Genomic DNA, 22,417 nt, shown 5'->3' on the forward strand with positions numbered 1-22,417 from the left:
GAAGGCGTCGGGGGCCGTGGAGAGAGAAAATATGGATGACTGACCTGAGGGAGATCCCTAATTTTTTTAAGTTTATTTATTTACTTTGAGAGAGAGAGAGAGAGAGAGAGCAGGGGAGGGACAGAGAGACAGGGAGAGACAGAGAATCCCAAGCAGGCTCCAGGCTCCGAGCTGTCAGCACAGAGCCCGACGCGGGGCTCGAACCCACGAACGGGGAGATCATGCCCTGAACCGAAACCAAGGATCGGACGCTTAACCGCACCCCAACACAGATCTAATTTTAGGAGCTTCAGGGCTGGACGGGAGAACATCAGCCTTCCCAGATGACCACCTATGTCGGGATGGGTTTGATTATGCTGCAGTGACAGCCAATCCCGAAATCTCCGCGGCGGGACCCAGTGCAAAGTTCTCTCTTGCTCCGCTCCGCGTCCAGCCCTGGCCCGCAGGAGCCTCCGTCCCGCTCCCGCCGAGACCGGAGCTGGCGGGATCGGCGTCTAGAACAGCAGAGGCAGAGAGGCGCCAGCCTTGGAGGGGCAGGGCAAGGACTAAATGCTCCGGGCCAGAGGTGAGCCGCCTCCCCGCGGAGCTCATCGTGACCCCACCCACCCGCAGAGGGCTGGAGACCCAGTCTTCCCTGTGTCCAGACGGGTGACCGCTCCCAGGGGCACACCCAGCAGCTGGCTTCCTAGGCTTTGCAAAATACCGACTTTTTTCCTATCAGCCCTTTGAATGGAAGTTCCTTCACCTCCGGATGGGTGACACTCTCTGGGAGGTGACAGCAGGCACGTGGGGCCTGGCTAGGGGCTGACTTGAGCCGGGAGGCTCCCTGTCTCCAGAACAGATGACCCAGGGACTCACCGCAGCCCCTTCCTCCTCCCATCCCCTGCTACCCCAGCCGCACACACGCACACACGCACGCACATGCATGTGCCAAAAACAACAATGAAATGGGAACCAAATCTGTTGGGTTTTATTGAATTCACTGGGCTCAAGGACAGAGAAAAAAGGAAGGAGGGTAGAATAGGATTGTGGGGTGAGGACAAGAGCTGGGGAGGGACCCCCCACACACACATATCCAGGCCAGGGAGCTAGCCCGGAGAAGAGCTAGAGGTTAGGTCTAATTCTTTTTTTTTTTTTTTCAATGTTTATTTATTTTGAGAAGGAGAGAGAGAGAGGGAGGGGCAGAGAGAGAGGGAGAGAGAGAACCCCAAGCAGGCTCCGTGCTGTCAGCGCAGAGCCCAATGCGGGGCTTGAACTCACGAACCATATCATGACTGGAGCCAAAATCAAGAGTCTGAAGCTTAACTGATTGAACCACCCAGGCGCCCCAAGTTGGGTCTAATTCTAACCCTCCCCTTAAAGATGCTCCATCAAAGGGGACCACATGGCAGACTCAGGACACATATCCTTTCTTGCCCAGTTTCCAGGCTTTTCCAGAGAGGGAAGTTAGATTGGTGGGCCCTAGGTCCGGAGGAGAGTGGAAACAAAGAGCCAAGGTAAGAGGGGGAGTTTGGGGAGGGGGCAGGACTGGAAAGAGTGCTCAGTGTCCCTATGGGGTTCCTGGTGGGAGGAGGCAGGTTTTCACAGGAGAGGGAAGTAAGAGGCTGTCCCAAGTAGAGCAAAGGGTGACGGGGCTCCCCCTTGTGAAGGGCCTATTGTGCGTTTGACGTTAGCCAGCGGCTTCTGGCCCTGGACGCCCTCCTCACGTCCTCATGTTTGAGCCTTTCTTGTAGGGAGGAAAGGAGGAGGGCTTAAATGGAGACGCTGTTCTCGATGACGGGAGGGTCCAGGTAGGCATAGGGCAGCACCAGGCCTTGGTTCCGCTCCCGGATCTCCTGCGAAATCTGGGCCAGGCGGTTCTGGAAGGCCGCGATGCTCCGCCGAGGGGCCTCCTCGGTGAAGTGCTGATCCGGATAGGTGCCCAGGGGCCGCTGGGAGAAAATCGGGTGGCGGTCAGGATGATGTTCAGGATGGGACGAAGAATGGAGGGTTTGCCAATATATAGCTAAGGTGGCTTCTAAGGGCATGACCCAGCCCTGGCTACTGCAAAGCAAACCCGCAGACCACCCCTCCAGACAACCTGCTTGGAGCAGCCTCCCCCACCCCCACCCCCAACACCCCCACAACACCTGCAACACCCAGGGAGTGTGGGACCTGGGAGTGCTGGGAGCCTAAGGTTAGCGCTCCCTCTGCTGGTAACCCTCTGCCTGTCACTTGGAGACTGTTTCTGCACCTGCAAGGGGGGGATGGATTGTTCTAGAATATCTTTTTAAAGGTCCCTTCCAGGGGTGCCTGGGTGGCTCAGTCAGTTAAGCGTCCGACTTCGGCTCAGGTCACGATCTCACAGTCCGTGGGTTTGAGCCCTGCCTTGGGCTCGATGCTGGCAGCTCAGAGTGGGGAACCTGCTTTGGATTCTGCGTCTCCCTCTCTGTCTGCCCTTCCCCCACTCGCACTCTGTCTCTGTCTCTCTCAAAAATAAATACAGATTAAAAATTTTTTTAAATAATAAAGGCTCCTTCCAATGCCTGGTCCACTGTTCTGTGAACTAAAAGAGCACAACCACATCCTTAACACAAATCAACATAACGTGTTAACATGTTATGAAATCCACATAAGCACGCTCCGGCAGCCACGGCCAAGAATACACCTGTCGCCTCCCCGATTCAATTCAAAATGCAGCTCCTGAAGACACCCCCATTCTGAGGCACCTTGCCAGTCATTCCCACGCCATTGCCACACGCCGTCACACTTTACAGGGTGGCCAACCCCAATCGGGAAATATCGCGGTGAACTACAGCGAGCACCAGCCTGTGGCAGCAGGGGATGGCCCCTGTCTCTGTGACCAGACCACACGGCCGGCTCACCTCCGCAGTTCCCGGGGGGGGCCCGGCCTTCTAACCAGCATGCGCCTCCCGTCCAATAGAACCTTCATACAATACAACTATTGCCAATAATCCTGATGTTTACAAATCCTCGGTCTGGTTTGACTGCCCTGACGGGGACCTCCAACCGGGCCTCCCAGGACAGTGGTCACGGCGCATTTAACTTTGTCGTGCCTGACTTTCTAAGGAGATCTCTGCTGCCTCACCATAAATGCAGTGTTTTCTGAAATATACTTTTTTTAATTTTTTTTTTAAACTTTTTTTTTTTCAACGTTTATTTATTTTTGGGACAGAGAGAGACAGCATGAACGGGCGAGGGGCAGAGAGAGAGGGAGACACAGATTCAGAAACAGGCTCCAGGCTCTGAGCCATCTGCCCAGAGCCCGACGCGGGGCTCGAACTCACGGACCGCAAGATCGTGACCTGGATGAAGTCGGACGCTTAACCGACTGTGCCACCCAGGCGCCCCAATATACTTTTTTTTAATATTTATTTTGAGAGAGAGAGAGAGAGAGAGAGAGAGATCGAGTGCAAGCAGAGGGGTGGGGCAGAGAGACAGGGAGAGAGAGAGGATCCCAAGCAGGCTCCGAGCCATCAGCGCAGAGCCTGATGCGGGGCTCAGACTCACGAACCGTGAGATCATGACCTGAGCTGAAACCAAGAGTCGGACGTTTCACCGACTGAGCCCCCCAGGCGCCCCTCCAGAAGACACATTTTCTCAAAACTCAGCTTGGGAGTTTCACCTTACACTGAGTTTTTATCAGCAATGACTATTCACGCTTATCAAAGGCTTCTTTCATATATCCAAATGATTAGACGGGGTGTTTCTTTACGAATGTAATAAATCACACCGTCAGATTGCATAAGGTTGAATCGGCCTTTCATTTCTAGAATAAACTAGACTTCCTCATGGTGTATGATTTATTTTACTATTTAGTAGTGGCCTTCACCGGGCTAATGATATATTTCCAAGATGGTTGCAGCTGAGTAGAGCAAGTTTATCATTTTATTTTCTTAATTACAGTTAACGTGTTGCAAGCACTTGATATGTCAGGACGGCACAACAATCCTGTAAGACAGGCACTCTTGTCATTCCCACCTTACAGATGAAGAAATTGAGGCTTAGAGAGGCCCAATTACACACCCAGGGTCACATAGGTGGGAAGCGAGGATCTGAGGCTGGAACTTTCCCCCTTGAGACCCACTTCCCTTCTTTTTTTTTTTTAATTTTTTTTTAACATTTATTTATTTTTGAGACAGAGAGAGACAGACCATGAACGGGGGAGGGTCAGAGAGAGAGGGAGACACAGAATCGGAAGCAGGCTCCAGGCTCCGAGCTGTCGGCACAGAGCCCGACGCGGGGCTCGAACTCACGGACCGCGAGATCATGACCTGAGCCGAAGTCGGACGCTCAACCGACTGAGCCCCCCAGGCGCCCCCCACTTCCCTTCTTAAAGTCACCACCTCTGCCGGGTGCCGGCATCCAGCTTCCCAGCAAAAAGATTTGGGAAGCTTCCGCTTTCTTTCCTGTACCTTCAAGCAGCTTGAACGATTTAGGAATTACTTGCTCCTTGCAAGTTTACCAGAATCTTCCTTTGAAAGGAGGGGGATCCAACCTTTTACACCTTCTCCATGTATGGTCATGGTTTTCACCTCTTCTGGCGTTCTCGTTATTGTTTTCCTAGAAAATCATCTCTTTCAAATGTGTCTGCATAAAACCGGAGGCAGTGCTTTCTTGGCATTGGTCCCATTTCCTTAACTGGTGGCTGGATGCCTTTCCGTTCCTAATGCTGTACGTCTATGTCCCCTCTTATTTCTCATGATTCGGATTGTCCCTGGTTTATCTTACTAGTCTCTTCCAAGAGTCCGTTTTATGTCTTATCTATCAGATTGACATCTAAGTTCTGGAACTATAGTGGAGCTGTCCAAAAAAGCAGAACACAGAGGGGCGCTTGGGTGGCCCGGTCAGTTGAGCGTCAGACTTCGGCTCAGGTCATGATCTCGCGGTTCATGGGTTCGAACCCCGAAGTGGGCTCTGTGCTCACAGCTCGGAGCTCCGGAGCCCGCTTCGGGTTCTGCGTCTCCCTCTCTCTCTCTGCCCCTCCCCCACCTCCCTCTCTCTCTCAAAAATAAATAAACGTTTAAATTACCTGACACCCAGCTGGTGTCGGAGAATCATGTGATGTGGGAACACCCCCCCCACACACACACACACATTTAGTGGCCAGAAGTACTGAGTGAGAGTACTGAGAATGGGAACAGAGTATTGTGTGAATAGAACCAAAACCCCCAGAGTTTTTCCTTTCTAACAACAAAAACGAATGTCTCCGAGTCCCGGGCAAACGGAACCAGGAAGGAGCAGGACCCAGGTACTCGTCCCTGGCGTCCTCAAGCTCTGATAGCACCTCTGCACCAAACGGAGCCAAGCACGAGAAATAAGAATATTCCCCAGACGTCAGAGGGCTTGTGAACAAGACCAGGGGGGCAGAGGCAGGCGAAGTGCCCCAACATGTGAACAAAAATGATGCTAACTGGTGATCAAAGGGCTGTTCCCCTGGCCAAGCCAGGTTCCTGCCTCCAAAGCTGCCCCTCCCAGCCATCCACACTGCCAGGAAGGCGCTCTTGCTGAAACGCAAGTTTAGCCATGTCACCCCTGGCTTAATGTTCTTCAGTGGCTTCCCCATCCTGCTCTGAATGAGCGCTGTGCCCGCACCGAACCGTTTGCAGTCACACCAACACCCCAACGGACCGACCTTCACTTCTTTTCACTTGGTTGTGCCTTTCCTCCTGCCTGCCAGCTAACCCTGCCCTTCCTTTGCCTGTCAAGCCCCTACTTGTCCTGCAGGTTTTAGCTTAGATGTCACTTCCTCCAAGAAGCCTTCCGGGGTTCGCCCACACTCGGTCAGGTTCCACAAGTCCCCACTCTCACCTCTATCACGAGACTGAGCTCATGAGGATAGGGTTTGTATATGCCCACCAAAATCTGACACATAACAAATACTCAAGAAGTACATGTTCATGCATAAATGATTCTGACGACACTGTTGTGCCCTTGTCCGCTTCCCTGTGTGTCTCCTCAACTAGGCCACAGGATTCTTGAAGGCAGGGAAGTCTCACTCAGCTTTCTATGCCTGGTCCCCAGTGTCATGTTGACATGTGGGAGGTATCCAAAATAACGTGTGTTCAATGTTTGGATGAATGGATGAGGGGTTAATGGATGAATGATTGATGGATGGATGGATGGATGGATGGATGGATGGATGGATGGTTGTCTAAGTGGATGGATGGATGGATGGATGGATGGATGGATGGATGGATGTCTGAGTGGATGGATGGATGGATGGATGGATGGATGGATGGTTGTCTGAGTGGATGGATGGATGGATGGATGGATGGATGGATGAGTGAGTGGGTAGATGGATGGATGGATGGATGGATGGATGGATGGATGAGTGAGTGGGTGGATGGATGGATGGATGGATGGATGGATGAACAGATGGGTGGATGGATTGGTAAACTGGTGAATTCAATGGACGTTATGCCCTAGCCACTAAACTGGTATTTGCTTCAATGTATGTCTTTGGGGATCAACTATCACTTCCTAAAGAAACTGAGGAACCCAAGACAGCTCAGCAGTGGACATAAATGGCAGTACTCAGTCCCCAATCCCCCCTGGAAACCATTGCCGCTGCCCAGGCCCTGTAAGCCCCCCACTTCTACCCCACCCCCACTCCACCCCATCCTCCATACACACCTGGTCCTTGGGCTCCTGGCTGACCAACCAGAAGAGGAGAAGGTTGTTACAGGTGACGTTCACTTCTGGGAGGGTGTCTAGATAACTCTTCAGGGTGGCGGTCCCCTTGGTCTGGGGTGGGGGCTGCCTCATCGATGATGGGGTATTGGGCATCCAGGCCCCAAAGTCATGCTGTAGGGACCCCGCCCCAGTTGAGTCAGCTGGGCAGAGCAGGGAACCAGCTCCTTCATCATCCCCGTTCCCACAGTTGGGAAATGAGAGGATGGTGGAAAGGGAAGACAGGGAGGAGTATAGGGTAGAAAGTTCCAGAAGTGGGGTAGGAGGCTCACCCCTTGTCACTCCCCATCCAATGTTCCACGACTGGGTAGAGTGAATCACCAAGGAAGGAGCAGGACCCAGAGAGGAGGTAACCCCAGCAAAGGGCCTTGGGCTGGCATGCCACCCAGAGTGACCTGATACTCCACCCGGCTGCGTCCCCGCCATGATGGGGCCCCATAAGTTCTACTTCCTACACAACACCAACTGGCGTCACCGCCACAACTTTGGACCCACTCCACCCGCTCACCACCAGCCTCAGCCCCGATCGTAAACCCACCCCAACCCTGACGCACCCACACTCTCAACCCCAACTCTGGCCTCACGTCCATCGTTGAGCCCAACCTTGCATAGCCCCGTCCCCGCCCCACCCAGGCCTGCCCCCTGCAGCCTCACCTGCCCACTGTTGACCGCGGCATGCTGGGCCGAGCAGTTGAAGATGATGGCAGTAAGGAACTTCACCAGCTCTCCTGGAGTGCACAGCCTTTGCGGGAAGCCTGGGTGCAGGAGGAAGGGGAGAGGGTGTAGAGGGAGGGGATGGGCTTCCCAGGGGCAGCTCGGGGCCGGGGCTCACCCCAAGGGGCGAGTGAGGACACGAGAGCTGGACATTTGGCCACTGTTGTCTTCTGACTAAGATTACGGTTGGGCTGAGGTTAGGGATGGTCATCACCAAGGCTTGCGGTCTCTAAAGGGGGTCAGGATAGGAGCTGGGTGCTGGGATCAGACCAGAAAACGCCCAGCCAGCACAGCTCACACTGGAGGAGCCAAGTTCAAGCGGACAGTCAAGGTGCCTCTGCTCCGTGACTGCCAAGGCACTTCTATCCACAGCCCCTCATAGCACTTAATGTTCAGATTCTCCCCAATTCACCAAGATTTGTCCAAGCACCCAGTAAGGGATCATCCACTGTGGGGCTTAGTGACAGAGATGACCAGATTGTCACTCAGAAGCTCGCAGTGATAGAAGCAGAGGTGGGGGGCGTGGGGGGCCCGGGCTTGGCTCTTTGGGGAAAGCGAAGGCAGGGAGAAAGAGGCACTGAAGCTAAGGCACTCAGGGGAGACTTCCCTGGGGCAAGGGAAGGGGCCCCCTTGAGTTGGAAGAGTGGATGAGCTTTGAACAGAAAAAAAGATGACAGAGGAGGGCATGATGAGACCTCTTCTCCCTGTACGTCACTGCTCACTGATCTCGCGCAAATCAATGGCTTTAGCCGCTTCCCACTGGCCGGTGACCTCCAAGTTCACGCCTCCGGCTCCGCCTGGACCCCGAGCTTGGCGTAGCCGTGGGCATAAATCGCCAGCCGCCACCTGACGCTCTGACTTGGGTGTCTACGAGGCCTCTCCAACAACATCCGCAAAACCTGACGCTTGACGCCCCTACCCCACAGACTCCCCAAGCCTGGCCCTCCCCCAGGGGTCTCATTCTGGTATCTTTATTTATTCTTTTTTTAACATTTATTTATTTTTGAGAGAGAGAGAGAGGCAGAGCATGAACGGGGGAGGGGCGGAGAGAGAGGGAGACACAGAATTGGAAGCAGGTTCCAAGCCATCAGCCCAGAGCCGGACGCAGGGCTCGAACTCACAGACCACGAGATCGTGACCTGAGCTGAAGTCGGACGCTTAACCGACTGAGCCACCCTGGCGCCCCGTCATTCTGGTATCTTTATACAGCTGCTCAGGCCGAAATCTGTCCACTCCTTCCTCTTTTTACCTCGGATCAGCAAATACTCCCAGAGCCCAATCTGCTCTTTTAGAACCGGAAATCTGATCATGTCTCCCCTTGCTAAAACCCGCTATGGGCCTCCCACCCCACTCACCTTACCACTGCCCTGCTTGATCTGGCCCTCGCTCCTTCTCAGGCTTTATTTCCTTCCCTCCTGTTTTCTCTCTCACCTTCTCTACTCAGCCACGCAGGCCTTCCTGATATTCTGCAAACCTGCCGTCACGCATCTGCCTCAGGGCCTTTGCACTTGCTATACCTCTGCCTGTATAGTCTTAGGCCAGTTATCCACCGAACTATCTCCCTCACTTCCCTAGTCAAACATCACCTCCTCAGAGAGATCTTCCCTGACCACCTATCCGAAACCACCCCCTTCCTCAACACGCGTTTTCATGTTTCCGAGGGCTCATAACCAACCACCGAACATATCTATTTATTATCAGAGTCTCCCCACTAGAATGTTAAGCTCCGTGAAGGCCAGGATTTCTGTCTGTCGTGCTCACCGCCAAACCCCAGCACCTAGAACAATACTTAATATGAAGAGCCCAGTAATTATCGGTTGAGTGTAGTGAATGCCTGAGAAGGTAAGAAGGCAGGGTGGGAAGGAATGTGCCAGGCCAGGCGGTTTCTGGGCACAATTTCAGAGGATTACCAGGGCGGTGGCCCCTCAGGCCTGGCGGGCAAGCAGCAAGGGGCTGAGAAAGGTGAGGCCTGCAAAGAGACAGCTGCTATAATGCAGGGACTGGGTGGTGACAGTACGAATTGATGGGGACAGTAAGAATTGGACACCCAACTGGGTTTAGGGAGACAGGAAGACAGAGAGGGCATGAGCCAAGGATGACTTCAAGGCTTACAGTCAGGAGAGAGAGAGGCTGGTACAGCCGAACAGGCGAGGCTTGGGGGAAGGACCGGGCACCTGATGGGGGGCGTGTGGGAATTTTCTGAAGGTTCTCTTGGTGGTGGATATTCTAACCTTGAGGGCTGAGATTCAACAGCAAGGAGGTCAGACGAGCTGTGGGAAGTTTTCTGTAGCTCCTAGTGTTTATTTGTTCCCCTTGAAATATGGAAGCAAAAGTCACACTGACCGAAGCTGATTGATCAGTGCGTCTTGCCTTAAACCAGGAATCTGGGATTAGCTCGCACTGTCGGAAGAGGTGTTTGTCAAGTTGAAGAATGCTCTGATGTATTAAGTCAGAGACAGGTTTTTTTTGTTTTTTTTTTAATTTTTTTTTTCAACGTTTATTTATTTTTGGGACAGAGAGAGACAGAGCATGAACGGGGGAGGGGCAGAGAGAGAGGGAGACACAGAATCGGAAACAGGCTCCAGGCTCTGAGCCATCAACCCAGAGCCTGACGCGGGGCTCGAACTCCCGGACCGCGAGATCGTGACCTGGCTGAAGTCGGAGGCTTAACCAACTGCGCCACCCAGGCGTCCCAAGAGACAGGTTTAATAATGGAAGCTAGGAGAGGGGCGCCTGGGCGGCTCAGTCGGTCAGGCCTCCGACTCTTGATTTCAGCTCAGGTTAGGATCTCACGGTTTGTGAGTTTGAGCCCCGTGTTGGGCTCTGCGCTGAGAGCGAGGAACCTGCTTCGGATTCTTGCTCTCCCTCTCTTTCTCCCTCTCTCTCTGCCCCCCTCCCAGCTTGTGCTCTCTCTCTCGAAATAAATAAACATTAAAACATAATAATAATAATCGGGGTGCCTGGGTGGCTCAGTCGGTTAAGCATCCGACTTCGGCTCAGGTCATGATCTCACAGTTCATGAGTTCGAGCCCTGCATCAGGCTCTGTGCTGACCGCTCAGAGCCTGGAGCCTGCTTCTGGTTCTGTGTCTCCCTCTCTCTCTGCCTCTCCCCTGCTCGCACCCTATCCATCTGTCTCTCTCTCTCTCTCTCTCTCTCTCTCTCAAAAATAAAATAAACATTAAAAAATTAAAAAATAATAATAAAGTAAGATAGGGGAGTCAACCAACAGTAATTAGATTCCCCCCATCCCAGGGCTCAAATAGGAAACAGCCCCAAATAGGAAAAACAAAACAAAAACCGCCTTTGGGGGAGGAGCATTCAGGACCAGGCCAGCCCAGGATTAACAGTGGGCTTGCAAAGCAGGGGATGGGTCATCCTTGAAATATCCCAAAGAGACCTTGTCACCACCTTAACCCAGAAATCACTCGGCATCGCTAACAGTGAGACAACCTGACCCTACTTGCCTCCCCGTGTGACGCAACACAGGGAACATAGCATCACTTGAGAAATATTCTTGCCCCAACATTTAACCTTTAGATGTTACTTCCCATCGACGGAACACACAGCGAGTAGAGTAGCAAGCCGAATGACCTCGCGAGGAAGCCACTGGATTAACTCGGAAGGCGACACATTCCGCAGAACAGCTAGTCCCGCGTTTTCAATCCAGCCACGGCAGATGTCACGTGATTTAAAGTGGGGCGTCCGGGGGGGCTCAGGGGGTTGAGCGCCCGACTTCAACTCGGGTCATGATCTCACGGTCCGTGGGTTCGAGCCCCGCGTCAGGCTCTGTGCTGACAGCTCAGAGCCAGGAGCCTGCTTCGGATTCTGTCTCCCTCTCTCTCTGCCCCTCTCCTGCTCACACTCTCTCTCTCTCTCTCAAAAATAAATAAACATTAAAAAAAATAAAATTTGTTGTTTAAAGAGGAGGGGAAAAGCCTCAGGAAAAAAAGCATAGGATGTACTTCAAAGGCTGGTCCATAAGTAAGAACTAAGTAACAGGTGAGGCCAGGGAGGGCACCGAGTCCTTGGGAGCTTGTGGTTGGAGGATGGAGAGGAGATACCTGAGCTTTCCCGGCCCAAGAAGGCCTGAGCAAAAATCTCGCCGACCCAGGCCTGCAGCTCCGTGTCCCGCTGCACAGATGCGTCGCTAGGATAATAGTAGCCCACGATTTCTGAGACAAAGCTGCAGAAAAGACATGCAAATGCTAAGGGCCTGACCTTGGGCTCAAGGCTGGCCAGAAATCCAAGGCCCAGTGCCCTGAGGCTGGGGAGAGCCAGACAGCCAGCACCCACTGGGAGCCTACCAGGGTCCAGCGGGGACCCCCAGATCCAGATGGAACCCAAGGGCCCAAGTTTGGGCACTCCCGAGTCATGGGTACTCGGGGCCTCCTTTCCACACAGGCGTCTGGGGGGACAGTGCACTGACGAGAGAGCCTGGGGTCCCAGCCTACACTTCACCTGCCCTGATTCCTCTGGACACCCTGCCTTTCCTTTCTCCCCCGCATTCATACACAGCCCAGGCTCTGCCCAGGCCACAGCTACCTGTCATTTCACTGAGGACCCCAACCCCAACTCTCACCCTTGGGGTGCTCCGTGCTGGGGCCTGAAACACAGCCACCACCTCCAGCCCCAAGCGCCCCAGCCCGCATGAGTACAGGCGTCCACCCTGTCCCTGAGCCAGGAGGCCCTGGTGAGGCCAGACTGGCTGCAAGGTCCCAGGCCCCCAACCCGCACCTCTGAATGGCCGCCCAGATCTTCAGGCCGTCGTCTCGGTAATGGTAGTTGGGGATGGTCAGGACGCCGCGGGCCCGCAGGCTGTCCGGAAGGCAGAAATCGGTGTAGGTGAAGTGGGCCAGACCTGTGCTTATGAGGTAGAGGAGGCCTTGCCTCCCGCCGGACGTCACCTGACAACACAAGACAGCTGGGCTTGGGGACGGCCCAGACCCCACCCCAGTGCCTGGGGGCAAGAGGAGGCTAGTGACTCAGCAGGGGGGAATTATTCAGTTAACCAAGGAGCCCTTGGTCCTCCATCGAGGGGCCTGCGCGGGCTGCGGAGGTGGCGGGCCTCCTACGTGCGTGGGAAGTAATCCTTAGGTATTTGGTAACTAACGCCGGGGAGGCGGGGACGAGAGGGCCAGCTCGGCGCAGGGTCAGCGGAGGATGTGGTCAAAGGGGAGCCGGCCACCCCCACCTCCAGAAACTAAGAAGCCAGGGGCCTGCAGGTGCGGAGCCCGTGGGTCGGACAGAGGGGGCGGGGACAGGGTTTGCGGGCGGGGCAAATAGGGGCCGGGGCGTGGCTTGTGGGAAGGATCTGGCAGGGACCGTGGAATGGGATTGGAGGTCGTAGAGGCTTATGGGCGGGGCAAGTAGGGAACCAATGGGGGGAGGCAGGCGGGGCTTGTGGGAAGGGTCTGGCAGGGACCGTGGAATGGGATTGCAGGCCGTAGAGGCTTGTGGGCGGGGCAAAGCGCCCCCGGGGCGGGGCTTCAGAGACGGGGAGGAAGGGGGCCGGAGGGCTCACGTGGTCCACCAGGCCGTCGGGGTTGAGCAGCGTGGCTCGAGCGATGGTGTTCACCTGCAGCGTGTAGCGAGTGTGGGGAAGCAGGAGCTGCGAGCGGGATGAGGGCGCAGGAGCCGAAGGTCAGGGGAGCCGGCCCAGCTGGCCCGCCCCCTCTAGCCCGGCCCGGGGGTCTCACCGACCTTGTAGACAGGATGGCACAGCGGCAGTTGGCGCAGTGTGGCCATGGAGAAGGCCTCGCACAGCAAATGCGTGCACAAAAAGTGCGTGTTGTGCTCGTGCACCAGGAACTCCGAGTTGCGCACCCACGTCTTGGCCAGCAGCCAGTCCCAGTAGGAGTCAGTGGGCAGAAAGATGGGGCTTTGGGGCCCGGGGTTCTGGCTGAGCTGCGTCCAAGAATAATAAGGGGGTTGAGGCTCGAGGCTGCCGGCGTGCCGCCTGAGCCCGCCCCCGAAGCCCGCCCCAGGTCTCACCTGGATGGCCAAGGGCACCAGCGCCCCCTGCGGGTTGAGCCACAGCAGGCAGAGCGGGGCGGCCACGTACTGCTGGTGGCCGTTGAGGCAGTGGACGGGGGCCTCCTCCAGGATCCAGTAGTCCGCTAGGAAGACATTCCCCCTCTGGGGAAGGCGCACAGAGGCTCACAAGTGGCCCCCGACCCGCGCTCCACTGCCTTCTCTGTTCTCCGCCCACTCCCACCCGGATTCGGGCCTCAGTAATACTTGGCGCTTGCGCTCACGTCCAGAGTTAGATACCCAACCCTTCCCAGCATGTCCGGAATGAGGTCCAGCTGAGTCCCGCGTTGCACAACCTCCCACCTGTGTAAGCTGGCATCCTCTCCCCACGCCCCTGCCTGGTCCCTCCTGCTCTCTCCACTCAGTGACCCTGTCAGTGTATCCAACAACAGCAAGATAAACACACACAGAATTGACTGCGACGTTTCCAGCCTCCTGGAGGATGCCCGAGGGCTTGGCTGCCGCAGAGAGACTGGCCCATCATTTTCTCCCAGACCCTCAGAGCTCCTCCTGCCCCGTGATTGCTCCTCCTGTGTCTCCTTGCGCTGCCTTCCCCCTGTCCTAACATAGCTTTCTTTGGGCCTCAGCTCTGGGGATCTTGGAAGCCCCAGAACACGGGCAGGGCCTTCTCCTCCAGGCTGTCCTGCTCGCTCTTCACCAGGCCCCATCTCAGGCTTCCAGGCATGGCTGAGCGCCTTCTGGCCCCCACCTCCGTTTGCACCAATTCGAAGCCGGTGCTGCCCAGCGGATGAGGCCTGCAGACTGGAGGTGGCCCCAGCCGTCAGGCCCTTACCGTCCACGCCCATCCTGTATCCATGACGACAAATCACCCACCTCTAGTTCTGTCTGCAGGCAGGTGTCCGGACCCAGCGAGGGGGCCACCATGTCATGGGTGACAGGCAGCTTGCTGGGCAGGCTGGAGAGGCAGTGGAGCATGACGGGATTGACACCATTCAAATACTGGTACCCAAAGAACGGGTCCTCACACCAGTGCTCCGTGACATACTCTAGGGGGCAAGAGAGGGGACCACTGGGTCTGGAAGCCACATCCCTAGATCCTCCCCGTGCCCAGTCCTTTGCTCCCTTGGTTTAGGCTCCCCTCCCAGCAGCCCTGCGAGGCAGGTGAAATTAATCAATTTCACGCATGAAATTAATCAATTTCACGCAGGACCCTGAGAGTCAAAGAGACGGAGTGACTTGGCCCAGCCGAGTGGCGGTGCAGAGACCCAAATCCCAGCCTGGCCCCAGTGACAGAACTCGCGATGGTCGCAGTAGCGGAAGAGAGGCCAGTGCCCCTGGTCAGGATTAGGACTCCCTAAATGACCCTTGACCCTCTCCCAGGCAGGTGGAGTGTCTCTCTGTCCTCACTCCCCTATTCCTGTCCCCTCCCAGGGAAAGGGGAGACGGCGTGAGCTCCTAAGGGGCCTCTGTGATGGTTGCCACTCACGAAACCAGGAGCCCCACGCCCTAGGACCCCACAGTCTCCCTGGGACGGCTGGAGGAGGGCCCCTTCCCAGAATGGGGCTGAGGGTTCTGAGCACGGGGTAGGGGCGGGGGACAGACATCTGCCCAGCTCTGCACACCTGAAGTGACGGTCTTGTGACACCAGAAGATATTCCGGATGTCATCCAGCTTCTTCCAGGAGCCCTTGCGGTCCAGCAGTCCTCGAAGCTTCATGCCCAAGGACCTGGGGGGGGGGGGGAGGAGAAGCGAGGTGGGGCCTGGGGCTGCCAGGGGCACTGTGCCCCCAGCCTAGAGTCCTGGAGGGACCAGACAAGGTCAATTCCCGGAGCAGAGGAGCCTAACAGTGTGAGCGCGAGAGAAGTCTAGTGGCCAGTTGGGGCTTCGTAGGGGTGACTCCACATGGATACGCACAGGGGTGCACGGGGCTACGTGTTGCAGACGAGTTGTCTTCATTGGCGTTTTGGCTTTTCTCCAAGTTCCCATCTTGTCGCAGACCTTCACTGACCCCTGACTGCCTACAGGACAAAGCCCCAGCTGCTAGGGCTGGCTCGGAAGCCTGCCACCCCCCGGTCCCTCCCCACCACGGCCTTCTCGCGAAACTTTGCTTTCTACACCAGACTGGTAAACGAGGGGTTGGCAGCCTGGGGGGCCGTGCATTTTTCACTTTGTGGGCGCCCGCACTGCTTGAATTTTTTTACAGCAAGCATGTGTTATTTTATAATCCGGAAAAAAAATGCTTGGGGCGCCTGGGTGGTTCCGTCAGTGGACATATCGGTTCATTTTAATCACTCCCTAACGGAGTCAAGGCCAATGGGAGGGAATGCAACACCCAACAGGTGGGTTTGCCGTGCGCGGTGGGGAAGGTGGCTGTGTGAGTCTGCTCAGATGCCATGAAGGATGCGGGCAAAGGCGCATCTGTGACGTCCCCAGGGACAACTTCCTGAGTATCTGCTGAGCTGCCCGCCCCTCAGGCCACAGCATTTGCTGAGCACCTGCCCAGGAAGGCCCGGAAGAGGGGAGGAAGCAGGCGAGAGCTCGATGTTAAAGCAGAGAGGAGGCAATGAAGGAGAAAGAAAAGGTCTTCCTTTTCCGAGGGCCTGGCGCACCCCTCCTCCAGAGCGTCCTGCCATTGCCCGCACTGGAGCCCGGACACAGCCCCTCATCTCCATGAATCCCCCACGGCTGTCAAACACCAGCTCCCTCCGCCCACGGCCGTCTCTGAGTCCCACGCAGGCTGTCCTAGATCTCCGGGGCCTTCCCTCGCCTCGTCCAGACCCACACGTCCATCCGGGGACCAGCTCAGGTGACTCTCGTCCAGCAACCCTGCCGCATCCTTGCCCTGAGGCCTGAGCCACCTGCAGCTGTCTCCAGACGTTCCCGAGCTCACTCTCACCTCACCTCTGCTCCCCTCCCACTAGTCCTGCTCCCAGAGAATCGGTCAGCATAGGAGCCCCGAGGATGAGGATCCAGCCTCTTGCCCTGGACTCCTCTGGACCTTCCACTGCACAGATGTCCAGCGAACCTGTCCGTCCTCCCTCCAGGCCAGCCTGGCTTTGCCCAGAACCGCCCCCCCACTCCCCGCTCAGCTCCACTCTCCGTGGCCCAAAGTCGGCTTCAGTCCCACTCGCCTTCTCGGGAGGCACCTGTCGGCCTCTACTCAGCCCTGCCGCCTCTGGCCCGGAGTGTCCACTCTACCCCCTCCACCACATCACACTCAGAGCCTCAAGCTGACTTGAGCTGCCAATGGCCCCTCCGATCCCTAATGAACTGTGCCACATGTCCCCCGGGGGACACTGAGCCCCTCGTGGCCGTAGAGCACATCCTAATACTACTGCTCGGTCACATCCACCGAGACTGTTTCGTACCGGGTGTTCTCCTGATTACTCTCCCCCCAGCCTGTGAGGTAGGGATGCGTATTCCTGTCATCTGACAGATGAGGAAAGTGTTAAGAGGCTAAGTGAAGATCAAGGTTACACAGCTAGAAAGTGTTGGTTCAGGGGTCTGAACATGACATGGTCTGACTTCACTTCCTTGAAACTTCAGAGCCTGGCCTCCCTGCCCCACTCAACACGGTCCCACCAACAGGGCCTGGGACTGAGCTCTGCACTGAGGAGGTGCTCAGTTAATTTCCTAGATTTGAGGAATGGAGAAAGGGGTGATGACAAAGGAAAAACAGGAAGTGATGGGGAGAAAGAGAATGGGGGGAACACGGGGACAGAGAGGGGGACATGGGGACAGAGAGGGGGCATGGGGACAGAAAGGGGACATGAGACAGGGACAGGGAGGGGGGCATGGTGACAGAGAGGGGGACACGAGGACAGAGAGGGGGACATGGGAACAGAGAGGAGGAGATGGGGACAGAGAGGGGGACATGGGAACAGAGAGGGGACATGGGGACAGAGAGGGGGATATAGGGACAGAGAGGGGACATGGGGACAGAAAGGGGGAGATGGGCACAGAGAGGGAGACATGGGAACAGAGAGGGGACATGGGGACAGAGAGGAGGAGACGGGACAGAGAGTGGGACATGGGGACAGAAAGGGGGGAGATGGGGACAGAGGGGGACATGGGGACAGAGAGGGGGCATGGGCACAGAAAGGGGACATGGGGACAGAGAGGGGACATGAGGACAGAGAGGGGACATGAGGACAGAGACAGGGACAGGGAGGGGGACATGGTGACAGAGAGGGGGACACGAGGACAGAGAGGGGGACATGGGGCAGAGAGGGAGGAGATGGGACAGAGACAGGGAGACAGGGACAGAGAGGGGGAAATGGCGACAGAGAGGGGGACACAAAGACAGGGGCACATGGGGGCAGATGGGACAGACACAGGGTCAGGGAGGGGGACATGGGGACAGAGGGAGGAGATGAGGATAGAAAGGGGGACACAGGAACAGAGAGGGGACATAGGAACACAGATAGGGACACAGGGACAGAGAGGGGGACATGGGGACAGAGGGGGAGATGAGGATAGGGAGGAGACATGGGGACAGAGATGTGCAGAGGGGGACACGGACAGGAGGACACGGGAAGAGCGGAGGCAGAAGGCAGACTGAGCAGGAGTGCAGGGAGGGCAGTGGCCTCACGCAGGGATGGCGTTGAAGAGCAGGGAGACCGTCTTGGTGGCCGAGTAGCGAATATTGGGGTCCATGTGCAGCAGGGACGGGAAGTCAATTTTCATGGGGAAGCCAGGCAGGTACTGATTCCCGCTGCTGGGGGGGGGGGGCAGAAAGACAGACACCAGTCAGACGGACCTGCAGCCCACTCCCCTTAATTCCCTCCCTCTGTCCTTGCCTTGCTCTGGACCCCTGCCCAGCCCCCTCCGCTCTGGCCTGAAGCCACCTCCCCGCCAGACCCTTGGGGTCACCTCTGCCCCTTCTGTCCTGACTCCTGGATTAAACCCTAGTTGTCTTCTCTCCTGGCTGCCCGGGCCCCATCGTCCCAACCTTCAGGTCACGCCCTCCACCTTCCTCCCAAGCCTGGGCTCCCCTGTCACCTGTCCCCTTGGTCTGTGCAAGGTGCCGTCTTGGTCAGGGCAAATTTCTTGTCTGTTTCCATCTCCTCGAAGTTGCTGACGTCTATGATGCCAGGGAAGCCAGGGGCATAGACCTTCCAGCTTCCAAGGGAAAGAAAGAGGTCAGAGGTCCGACTGAGAATAAACATAACCTTCTTTAGATTTTAAAGACGTGACTTTAAATTAAAACTCCCAGAAACCACCCACTTTCTGGGTAGGTGACAAAGAATTGGAATTTCCTCCCTGAAGTCACTGGGCTGCGGGTCAGAGAGGCGTTTGGGGACAACGTGAACGTCCAGACTGGTTTGGAGCTGGGTTTGCATTGGAGATCGTGGCCGCTCTGGGGTGGGGGAGAAGGGGGGCAGGAGGCTGAAGCTGGGCTGAGACCGGCCAATACCAGGGTCGTGTCTGACATCTGGGTGACATCCAGGGTATCTGTGGGTTGAGTGTGGATTCGCTGAGAATTGTTGGTACTGGTGTGAGTCAACCTCAGACTGATGTGAGGTTCAGATGAAGGTCCTGATTGGATCTGAGGTCAGAGTGAGTAGTAGTCTGACTAAGGCTGAGAGGGGACAGTAAAGATGGGGGAAAGAAGTCGAATTAGGCAGGCTCACCGGTAGCATTCCTGTCGACTCTGGAGTTCCCGTCTCCTGTGATCCAGAAGGAGGGGCAGGGAGTCCTGACAAATAGTTGTGGCTGTGGGGAATGAAAATCCCTCGTCCTATGAGCCTCTTTTCAAACAACACCTCCTCCAGCGAAGCTTGCCTGAACCCCCTAACCCTTGAACCCAATCCCTCTCAGCAACATGGATCACCCACGTTCTTGTGTGTTCATCAGCAGAAGAGACTGAGGACAACCTCACCCCGAAATTGTAACAATCAACCTAATCGCCTGTATGTTTATCTCTTTCCCAAGAGTCTTTGGGGGCAGAAATTACGTTGCAGTCGTGTTTTGTGTTCCCAGCATCTAGCGTGTGCCCCCACGCCGTGCATGTAACATGCACTTGACAAATGACTGATAAACGGATATATTTGGGGAAGCGATGGGCAGATGGATGTATTATGATGACAGATGGGCATTTAGACGTCTGTGAAGAACCCACTAGGGGGCGGAGGGGGGTAAGTAAAGACCCCTCGCTTTATCTTGACCTGGAACATCACCTCTCATCTCTAACACGTTAACACCCGGACCAGCCCTGGTCTTGCCTCTCAGTGATCTCAGACAGCTCAGGAGATCTGGGGGTCCAGAACCTGAAGGAGCTCGAGCTGGGCATCCTTGGAAGCCCTCCCCCCCCCCAAAGGCAAGAAAGAATCCTAACAGCACCCACAGGGACTTCGTCCACGCCAGAAAAGCCAGTAGTAGTTGCCAGGGCCTTTCCAGCTCATTATTCAGGCCTTCCACACCTGTTGACTCAGTTGACTGTGGTCTGACCCCACGGTGGGCGCCAGAGGGATTCACTCTGGGGAAGCACAGAGGGACTCTGTGTGTGTGTGTGTGTGTGTGTGTGTGTGTGTGTGTCTAGGAGAAGTATGAGTGTGGAGACTGTGTGTGAATATTGCCCAGAAATTCAGGGTTCTAAAGGCTCACTTTTTTCAGAAAGCATTTACTGGGGAGTTCTGAGTTCTAGGTACCCTAACCCCACCCCTGTTCCCTACAACCTGGGTTTTGTGAGACCCCACCCGTCATTCCATTTTTTTTTTTTAATGTTTATTTACTTTGGAGAGAGAGACAGAGCAGGATCAGGGGAGGGACAGAGAGAGAGGCAGACGCAGAATCCGAAGCAGGCTCCAAGCTCCGAGCTGTCGGCACAGAGCCCGACGTGAGGCTTGAACCCACACACCGTGGGGTCTGAGCTACCCAGGCGCCCCATGCCCACCCCTAATCCCAACAGACAGCGGCCAGCCCCTGCCTCTGGCCCACCTGTTCCTGGTCGCAGCTCTACGGTGCAATAGCCCTCAATCCACTGATAGCAGGGGAACTGGGTGCAGGTGCCATCGGGGGCCGTGACACAAATGAAGCTGCAGTACCAAGAATCCTTGGGGAAGAAAGCATAGCGTTCCTTGTACAGACGCAGCAGCAAGAGCTCCCCCAGCTCGGCTGGGCAGCGCACCTTGTATTTCTGCACCTGCGGGGGCGGGGGGGGGACCAAAAAGCAAGCAGGTGAGAGGCCAGGAACCGTGGGGGGGGGCATCCTTCCACCTTCCAAGGGGCATCTACGCCCCCACCTGTCCTGGCATATAATTAAGCCACGCAGTGCCTTTGTACCAGTTGGGAAAAGGCACCCCCTTCGTCCAAGCAGTGGCAGCCACAGAGACACCGGGTGCGGGCAGAGAGGGTTCTGGATCTCACCAGCCTCCTTGGCTCCCCCACCCTCGGGTAGGCCACCAGCAAAAATCCTGGGGTCCTGGTGGAGGCAGGCAGATCCCCTCCGGAGAAGAGGAAACCCGGACTCAGAGAGGGCAAGCCACTTGCCCAAAGCCCACCTTCAGTTATGGGAGGAGCCAGGGAGCAGGTGAAATTCTCCTGACCCTCCCCCCAGCCCAGGGCCCCTTCTTCACAGCCCGGCCTGAGTAGGGTTTATCACACCCCAGGAAAGACAGGATGGTGAGGAGGTGAGAGTTGGAGTCCGGAGTCCCCCCCAAGGCTGGACGAATGACCTGGGGGAATGACCCCTCCCCTCCTTCAGGGTCCCCTGCTGGCCGCGACCCTCAGAGGTCGCCCCTCCCTCCCCTGCCCTCTGTACTCACCGATCCAGTGGCGAAGTCCCTGCCCAAGCGATCCAGCCGCTGCTTGGGGCTCTCCCCGCAAGTGCCCAGCAGGGTGACAGAGATGTTGTCCAGGGTCCCCGCCATCAGGTAGGGACCGGTGGTCACACACACGCTGTACACGGCCATGGTGGGAGGGAGGGAGGGAGGGAGGGAGGGATGTCCCCGGCAACGATGACTCCAGCAAGCAGCGCCTCGGAGGAGGGGAGCGGCGGGCGGGGCTGAGCCGAGCTGTTGCGCTGCAGGGCCGCGGAGTCTGGGGGCAGGGGCAGGTGCACCTGGAAGGAAAGGCCCAGGGTTCTCTCCGTGGGGTGCTCTCGGGCTCGCTCTCCTCCCCGGAGCTCCCGGTCTCCGTCCTTGCTCACCGCGGGCTCTCTCTCCTCCCCTTATTCTTGTTTGCTGACCTCTGGCACAGCCGGTCTCTCTGGCTGGCAGGACCGGGCTCACCCAGATGAATATCAAGAGCCAGAGTCCCACTGGGAAGGGAGGGACCAGACGCCAACAGGGAGACGAGGAGCAGGTGACACCTGTGTGGTTGGAACACTGTCCCGCCGACTGATACCCTGGGGCCCCGGCCCGCCCACTCCCCAACTTGCCCCGAGACCCTCTCCCTCTCTCTCAGCCGGGACTGGGCCCAGGGCACCCGCATTGCCTACTTGTGAATCATCCACGTGAATCACTGTGCACAGGTGAGCCGTACTCGGCATCAGCCACACATGACTGTCGACTCACGCAGGTGAGTCGCCCCGAGTGCCCACCGCACCGGAGTCAGCCGAGCACAACTTTCCTGTCGCTTCCCCTGCGCGCCGCGGTCCCTACGCCCGGCCCTCTGTGTCGCCGGTTCGCCGCACGTCCGATCTCGGTCCCTCCCTTGAAATGGGGCGGATCAGGGGGCCAAAGCGGACTCAGGGCTCACGGCGTCGGGAGGTCCCCTGTGGCATCCGTTCCGCTCCGGGCCCGCCCGCGGCAGTCGGGGCGGCGGCATCTGGGTCACCCCGCCTGCTGGGAGAGCGATCCGCCTGGGAGGCCGCAGCCGGCAGCGGCCCCGCGCGGCCAGAGCCGGTACTGCATCGGCCCCGCCTCCGCGGCCCTTCCCCCGCAGCGGCCAGACACCGGCCGGTGCTGTGCCAGACGAAGGACGGGAAAGCGCTGGCAGCAGCCGCGGGACCCCTTCTGCTCCCTCCCGGTGGGCGCCAGAGCCGCTGCGCACGTGCGTGCAACTACCTACCGCCTC

General features: G+C 56.9%; 1 protein-coding gene across 3 annotated transcripts; it reads right to left on the reverse strand.

The window, feature by feature from the left end:
* Nucleotides 1-948: 948 nt before the first annotated feature.
* On the reverse strand, nucleotides 949-22,100 carry ALOXE3 (arachidonate lipoxygenase 3). 3 transcript variants are annotated; one of them, XM_043583036.1, is made up of 16 exons: nucleotides 21,840-22,100; nucleotides 21,166-21,461; nucleotides 20,339-20,543; nucleotides 19,033-19,114; nucleotides 18,401-18,520; nucleotides 17,991-18,116; nucleotides 15,022-15,125; nucleotides 14,273-14,445; nucleotides 13,400-13,543; nucleotides 13,109-13,312; nucleotides 12,930-13,016; nucleotides 12,143-12,312; nucleotides 11,470-11,591; nucleotides 7,348-7,448; nucleotides 6,637-6,807; nucleotides 949-1,931 (listed from the first exon to the last, which is right to left on the reverse strand). In XM_043583036.1, the coding sequence occupies exons 2-16, from the start codon at nucleotides 21,310-21,312 to the stop codon at nucleotides 1,752-1,754; spliced, it is 2,136 nt and encodes a 711-aa protein (XP_043438971.1). In that variant the 5' UTR covers nucleotides 21,313-21,461; nucleotides 21,840-22,100; the 3' UTR covers nucleotides 949-1,751. The 3 variants fall into 3 exon arrangements, with proteins under 3 accessions (XP_043438971.1, XP_043438970.1, XP_043438972.1); XM_043583035.1 differs by lacking the exon at nucleotides 21,840-22,100 and adding an exon at nucleotides 21,549-21,670; XM_043583037.1 differs by lacking the exon at nucleotides 21,840-22,100 and having other exon boundaries at nucleotides 17,991-18,113; nucleotides 21,166-21,627.
* Between the last annotated feature and the right edge of the window lie 317 nt (nucleotides 22,101-22,417).

The sequence above is a fragment of the Prionailurus bengalensis genome, chromosome E1 (genome assembly GCF_016509475.1).
Source record: "Prionailurus bengalensis isolate Pbe53 chromosome E1, Fcat_Pben_1.1_paternal_pri, whole genome shotgun sequence".
Lineage (NCBI taxonomy): Eukaryota > Metazoa > Chordata > Mammalia > Carnivora > Felidae > Prionailurus > Prionailurus bengalensis.

Excerpts from the sequence above, each read along its gene's own strand:
- ALOXE3 (XM_043583036.1), bottom strand. The coding sequence starts at position 21,312 with ATGGCCGTGTACAGCGTGTGTGTGACCACCGGTCCCTACCTGATGGCG. Across the intron at positions 13,313-13,399 it reads TGGTGCCCTTGGCCATCCAG|CTCAGCCAGAACCCCGGGCC; the intron begins GTGAGACCTGGG and ends TCTTGGACGCAG. Across the intron at positions 13,017-13,108 it reads TGTGCCATCCTGTCTACAAG|CTCCTGCTTCCCCACACTCG; the intron begins GTCGGTGAGACC and ends TCCCGCTCGCAG.